At 46.0% G+C, this 7,500-nt stretch overlaps 1 protein-coding gene across 4 annotated transcripts in view; it reads right to left on the bottom strand.

The window, feature by feature from the left end:
* LOC120028156 (ras-responsive element-binding protein 1-like) overlaps positions 1–7,500 on the bottom strand; it is a 66,477-nt gene that overhangs the window by 9,737 nt on the left and 49,240 nt on the right. For all 4 annotated transcript variants that reach the window (XM_038973358.1, XM_038973360.1, XM_038973359.1 and 1 more), the window contains one exon: positions 7,304–7,467. In XM_038973358.1, the coding sequence (XP_038829286.1) occupies positions 7,304–7,467 (164 nt within the window). The remainder of the gene's footprint in view (positions 1–7,303; positions 7,468–7,500) is intronic.

Below are 7,500 nucleotides of genomic sequence, written 5' to 3'. Positions count from 1 at the left end.
GCTAACTCAGTGATCTTTGTAACATGCTTGTAGTATCCTCAAAAAAATGCTGGATTGATGTACACCACTGATTTCATTGCCAGTACTTTGCAGCGAGCCTCAGATCTACTGAAGAGACAGTGTGGAGGGTTGCCAGGTTGGGAAGCTGGGCTCAACACACACACACACACACACACACACACACACACACACACACACACACACACACACACACACACACACACACTTGGGAGGAGGGCAAAACGATGGTAATAGTCTTTAAATTGAACCAATTAACCAGCCGACTCAGCAGGCCCATATAAAGGCCTAACTCCGACCAGGGAAAAGGGCCACGAGGGTACCATCAAGGGCAGTCATCTCCATTACGGTAATGACGGCTTCAGTGGAGCCCTTTCCATATTATATAATGAACAAAAATATAAACGCAACATGCAACAATTGCAACAGCCCTGGTGGACATTCCTGCAGTCAGCGTGCCAATTGAACACCCCCTCAAAACTTGAGACATCTGTGGTATTGTATTGTGTGACAAAACTGCACATTTTAGTGGCCTTTTATTGTCCCCAGCACAAGGTGCACCTGTGTAATGATCAAGCTGTTTAATCAGCTTCTTGATATGCCACAGCTGTCAGGTGGATGGATTATCTTGGCAAAGGAGAAATGCTCACTAACAGGGATATAAACAAATTTGTGTACAAAATGAGAGAAATAAGCTTTTTGTGCCTATGGAACATTTCTGTGATTTTTTTCCCAGCTCATGAAACATGGGACCAACATTTTACATGTTGTGTTTATATTTTTGTTCAGTGTAGATGTCACATTTGCCTTCTCTAGAAACTTTTACAGGGATAGTTCAGCTATTTATTTTTCTATTTGTGTCATTCAGATATAGTTATACAGTTGGACATAGATGGTGTTTATTTGTACTGTGGTGGATGTTTGACCACAAAAATAAGCCTGTTTCGACAGAGGGTGTCCTCTGGAAGCCATTGTTGCTCCTGCTAACTTCCCTCCTCCGACACCACTTCACTACACAACATTTCAGCTGTCGGGCTATGTCACATAGAGGAGAGAGGGGGAGGGAAGTAGAGATGGAGCGAAGAGAAGGAGAGAGACAAGGAGGGGTGTACAGTGAGAGCAAGAGAGAAACGGGGAGAAACACGAACGGAAGGATAGAGATGTGCGAGGGATAGCGAGACGGTAAGAGAAGAGATGAGCTGTCACACAGGAGTTTTAAAAGAAAGGCCTGACTATCAGCACAGGAAGTCATGTTATCTATGGGGGGAGGGGGGAAGGACAGGGGAGTGGTGAGGGATGGGGGGGGGGGGGGGGGGGGGGGGGGGGTAGAGAGGGAGGAGGGGACAATGTATAGCTGGGGGAGGACTTTGAGGCAAAGTGAACTGTTAACTAACTTCATCAAGGTAAATGTGACTTGAATGTGTTCTTCAGAAGCTGATGACATTAGTCTAAACTGATAGAGGGGTCAAAGATAACTACAGAGCTAGGAGAAGAGTGATGAATGGTGGGGGGGTCACTAAACCATACAGGAGTCCTTTTTCTCCCCCCTCCCCCTCTAATCTGTCTGGTGAAAGGTCAAATGCCATCGGTTGATTTAAGGAAATGTGTGTGGGCGTGTGTGTGCATGTGTGAAGGGAGGGGGGACAGGAGGACTAAGACCCTGGCAAACACATCAGCACATCCCTGACGGGCCTAGCCCACAGAGCCCTGCATCAGTAGCCAGTCGTATGTGTGCTAAAATTTCAGTGAGTGTGCTAACATTTCAGTGTGTGTGCTAACATTTCAGTGAGTGTACTAAAATTTCAGTGAGTGTGCTAACATTTCAGTGAGTGTGCTAACATTTCAGTGTGTGTGCTAACATTTCAGTGAGTGTGCTAACATTTCAGTGAGTGTGCTAAAATTTCAGTGAGTGTGCTAACATTTCAGTGAGTGTGCTAACATTTCAGTGTGTGTGCTAACATTTCAGTGAGTGTGCTAACATTTCAGTGAGTGTGCTAACATTTCAGTGTGTGTGCTAACATTTCAGTGAGTGTGCTAAAATTTCAGTGAGTGTGCTAACATTTCAGTGTGTGTGCTAACATTTCAGTGAGTGTGCTAAAATTTCAGTGAGTGTGCTAACATTTCAGTGTGTGTGCTAACATTTCAGTGTGTGTGCTAACATTTCAGTGTGTGTGCTAACATTTCAGTGTGTGTGCTAACATTTCAGTGCGTGTGCTAACATTTCAGTGTGTGCGACTGTGTACCCATACTTCTGTGTTGGCAAGTTGCTGCTTGAATAACGATGGGTGCATGATTGTGCAATTGTGTGGGCAAACTTTTTTGTGAGTAACTTTGATAGTGTGTGTGCATGGATATGTGATATAGCTATGTCTGTGTATACGCGTGTTTGCGTAAGAGTGACTACGTACGTCTGTGAGTGTGCCAGTGTCAATAAGTGTGTTTGTCTGTGTAAAACTGTGTGTATTCGCCAGCATCAGAGAGGAAAGGTCAGCCAGCGCCGGGTAGGCAGCACAGGTCTCGGCTTTCACTCTGCCGTCAGTGCCTGAGTTATAAATAGCAGGCAGGCAGCGAGCTGGCCGCCCATGTGGGGACCTGACAGGCAGCAGCCACATCCACCTGGACTCTGACCCCCGGCCACAGCCAATCCCGAGAGAGCCAAGCTTCCATGTCAGCACAGCAAGATTGGATGAAGCCAACTTGTCTTTGTGTCACCTCAGCCACTCTCCTCAATTCACCTGTCCTGCCTACAAGACATTTCCACAGTCTATCAAGTTGGTTGATGTTTGATCCGCACCTGAGGTTACCATGTGACAAAATACCTTGTTATCTATGCTGGAAGATAATATTTCTTTATTTTTTAAAATAAAAAATCTAAAGAAATGTGTAATTTGCATGAATCATCAGGATATTGTAGTACACTGAGGCACTCAGACCTCAAACAGCTCACATTACACCAAGGGTGAAAATACACCACCTTATGAAGATGCTATCCATCAAAGACAAACGTATTCTTTCAATATCATTTATAGTGTTCTTATGAGAGAAAACAAAAAGAAGAGACAGAGCGAGAGAGAGAGAGAGAGAGAGAGAGAGACAGAGAGAGAGAGAGAGAGAGAGAGAGAGAGAGAGAGAGAGAGAGAGAGAGAGAGAGAGACAGAGACAGAGAGAGAGAGAGACAGAGAGAGACAGAGAGAGAGAGAGACAGAGAGAGAGAGAGAGAGACAGAGAGAGAGAGAGAGACAGAGAGAGAGAGAGAGAGAGAGAGAGACAGAGAGAGAGAGAGAGACAGAAAAAGAAAGACAGAACTCCTCAGACTGTGACAGTGGGGGTTGATGATTCAACAGGTCTCTTCTGATCCAAACTGAAAAATTCCACTGCACCAGCACAGAGGGTGGACAGGGGGCGCTGTAACGTCAAAATGCTGCTCCCTGCTCTTGTGCAATGTCACACCAAGGGCATTCCTCCTTGCCATCGCAGCTTCTCTCTCTCCTTCTCTTCTAGCACACTTTAATGTCCTCACTGTCCTGTAAAGAGTTAAAGCAAGTAAAAGTGCACCATCCACTACTCACTGGCTCAGTCTATTCACCAGGCCCTTCATAGGGTTGGGGTGCATCTCCTTGGCAACCGGCTCACAACAGCAGGCCCCATTTAATTTGATGCTCTGGCAACAAAATGGCTGCTCCACTGCCAGTCATATGGACAGCTCCATCACATCAGCCCAGAGCTGGATGGTACCGTGGAAGTACCGTGGAACATTCACAAGGAAGGTGGCAGATAGAAATAGAATGAATAGAGCCCACTCCATCTCCGTGTGCTTTGAGTTTCTTACCCCAAAGCGTCACTTCTTTTTTGGAGTGTTAAGAAAATGCTAAATAGAGTGGTGAAAAAGAACACTTATATGCAAAGTAACAACTTAGTATCTATCGCCTAGTATTTTCTAAACAGAATTCATGCGCATCCTTTGACATCCTGTGACACTAGAGAGCACTGAGCTACCAACACACAAACGTCTTTCTGACAGTCGTTTTCTCTCAGATTGAGGCAGCCTACACTCATTGTTTCCTGCCCACACCTCTTCATTCCATGCGCATGAGAAAGCTGCATCTACCGAGCAGGCAGACTACTGTCCTGGTTCATCCCTATCATGCAGACAGCAGACTTCATCATCCAGCCGTTTCATTTCACAACAACAGTACTTCATCAGGACAACTTCACTGTGCAGCAGGACAACTTCACTGTGCAGCAGGACAAATTCACTGTGCAGCAGGACAACTTCAGAAGCTTATGTTGTAGGGCAGGTCAACTCAATGGGATGGCGCTTCTCACATCAGCAGGTCACATTCAAACCTCAAGCTCCAAATTCTAGTCAATTCAGTCAAATCTAGTCAAGTCTAGTCAATTCAGTCAATTCTAGTCAATTCAGTCAATTCTAGTCAATTCTAGTCAATTCAGTCAATTCTAGTCAATTCAGTCAATTCTAGTCAATTCAGTCAATTCTAGTCAATTCAGTCTAGCATGCTGGGAGCAGATACCCCATCAGTTGTCGGGTGTGTGTGTTGAAGTGGGGAGGGGGCGTCATCTTCCCACTTCCTGTGTTCTGCTCTGCCTAAACAGCAACCCCTGATAACGCCCATACATTTATCTCTGTGCCACAGTCCTCCAAACTCCTAACCCCTCACCTCTCCATGTAAATGGCCTGACAAACGTTAGCTTGAAGATAGAGGGTTTAAGTATCAGGCAGGAGCTTGAAAAGTCAACGGGTTCTTTAATTTATTCATTCAACCCCATTTTCCCCTCAAGGCCTTGTTGACCATTGGTGTGTGGGCATAACAGACCAAATTATGCCCACTGAATTATGTATAAATTGAAGATTAATCTGTATTCTTAGTCATTTCTGGTAATAAAAAATGACCCGGCACCACTGAGGGGGAGGGTCTTTGCGACTGTACCGTGCCATGATTGGCTTTGTATTTATGTGTATTGTGTTTTTCTTTGAGGCATTCAGACATTTTTGGGGAGAGAAAAAAACAATGCTTTCCCTCTGGGATTTGTTTGTTCACTGAGTATCGTGTTTTATATCAACTGCTAGGCTATTCTAAAGGGCGCGTTTGCAGTTGGTGACAGGTGCTAACGCTGGGATTTGTGCTGGGTTTGTGTGGCGGGAGCAGGACTGCACATGTGTTTGGGTGGTGCTGCTGTCATAGCTGGGAAGGGTATTGTTTACAGAGAGGCTTAAAGACCAAAACCTTAGTCTTGGTAATACTCTCAGCCTTCCTTGGCATACAATCTTTACACAGTCCATGGCATTTCTTGTGAGATAAATAGTAATTTTCTAAAGCTTGAAGGGGGAAAAAAACTGTACAGGTGAACTACCCGGGTAATGAAACGTCTACTGTACAGGTGAACTACCCGGGTAATGAAACGTCTACTGTACAGGTGAACTACCCCGGGTAATGAAACGTCTACTGTACAGGTGAACTACCCCGGGTAATGAAACGTCTACTGTACAGGTGAACTACCCCGGGTAATGAAACGTCTACTGTACAGGTGAACTACCCGGGTAATGAAACGTCTACTGTACAGGTGAACTACCCCGGGTAATGAAACGTCTACTGTACAGGTGAACTACCCGGGTAATGAAACGTCTACTGTACAGGTGAACTACCCGGTAATGAAACGTCTACTGTACAGGTGAACTACCCCGGGTAATGAAACGTCTACTGTACAGGTGAACTACCCCGGGTAATGAAACGTCTACTGTACAGGTGAACTACCCGGGTAATGAAACGTCTACTGTACAGGTGAACTACCCGGGTAATGAAACGTCTACTGTACAGGTGAACTACCCCGGGTAATGAAACGTCTACTGTACAGGTGAACTACCCGGGTAATGAAACGTCTACTGTACAGGTGAACTACCCGGGTAATGAAACGTCTACTGTACAGGTGAACTACCCCGGGTAATGAAACGTCTACTGTACAGGTGAACTACCCGGGTAATGAAACATCTACTGTACAGGTGAACTACCCGGGTAATGAAACGTCTACTGTACAGGTGAACTACCCCGGGTAATGAAACGTCTACTGTACAGGTGAACTACCCGGGTAATGAAACATCTACTGTACAGGTGAACTACCCGGGTAATGAAACGTCTACTGTACAGGTGAACTACCCCGGGTAATGAAACGTCTACTGTACAGGTGAACTACCCGGGTAATGAAACGTCTACTGTACAGGTGAACTATCCGGGTAATGAAACGTCTACTGTACAGGTGAACTACCCCGGGTAATGAAACGTCTACTGTACAGGTGAACTACCCCGGGTAATGAAACGTCTACTGTACAGGTGAACTACCCCGGGTAATGAAACGTCTACTGTACAGGTGAACTACCCCGGGTAATGAAACGTCTACTGTACTGGTGAACTACCCGGGTAATGAAACGTCTACTGTACAGGTGAACTACCCGGGTAATGAAACGGCTACTGTACAGGTGAACTACCCGGGTAATGAAACGTCTACTGTACAGGTGAACTACCCTGGGTAATGAAACGTCTACTGTACAGGTGAACTACCCGGGTAATGAAACGTCTACTGTACAGGTGAACTACCCCGGGTAATGAAACGTCTACTGTACAGGTGAACTACCCGGGTAATGAAACGTCTACTGTACAGGTGAACTACCCCGGGTAATGAAACGTCTACTGTACAGGTGAACTACCCCGGGTAATGAAACGTCTACTGTACAGGTGAACTACCGGGGTAATGAAACGTCTACTGTACAGGTGAACTACCCCGGGTAATGAAATGTCTACTGTACAGGTGAACTACCCCGGGTAATGAAATGTCTACTGTACAGGTGAACTACCCCGGGTAATGAAACGTCTACTGTACAGGTGAACTACCCCGGGTAATGAAATGTCTACTGTACAGGTGAACTACCCCGGGTAATGAAACGTCTACTGTACAGGTGAACTACCCCGGGTAATGAAACGTCTACTGTACAGGTGAACTACCCCGGGTAATGAAACGTCTACTGTACAGGTGAACTACCCCGGTTAATGAAACGTCTACTGTACAGGTGAACTACCCCGGGTAATGAAACGTCTACTGTACAGGTGAACACCATTAGCAATGAACGGTTTTCTTCCAGTTTCTGTGTTTGGCACGCAAAACAGAAAACCATGTAGAAATCACACCAGGCCTGACCACAAAGACTAAACATCAGCAGGTAGTGATAACCAATGAGAGTTGGAGTGAGTGTGAGTGAGGGTGGGTGTCTGACCTGTGCATGTTGCCGTTGGTGGTGAAAGTCTGTCCGCAGAAGGAGCACTTGTATGGCCTCTCTCCGCTGTGCACTAGCATGTGGCGGTCCAGCGAGCTGGCTGAGCTCAGGGCCTTGCCACAGATGCTGCATGAGTGGTCCGTCGCCCCGTTGTCCGAGTTGTGCTGAGAGAGATTATAGAGTATAATTACTACATG

The sequence above is a fragment of the Salvelinus namaycush genome, chromosome 33 (genome assembly GCF_016432855.1).
Source record: "Salvelinus namaycush isolate Seneca chromosome 33, SaNama_1.0, whole genome shotgun sequence".
Taxonomy (NCBI): Eukaryota; Metazoa; Chordata; class Actinopteri; order Salmoniformes; family Salmonidae; genus Salvelinus; species Salvelinus namaycush.
The sequence above is the reverse complement of the archived record's forward strand: the minus strand, read 5'-3'. Positions and strand labels throughout refer to the sequence as shown.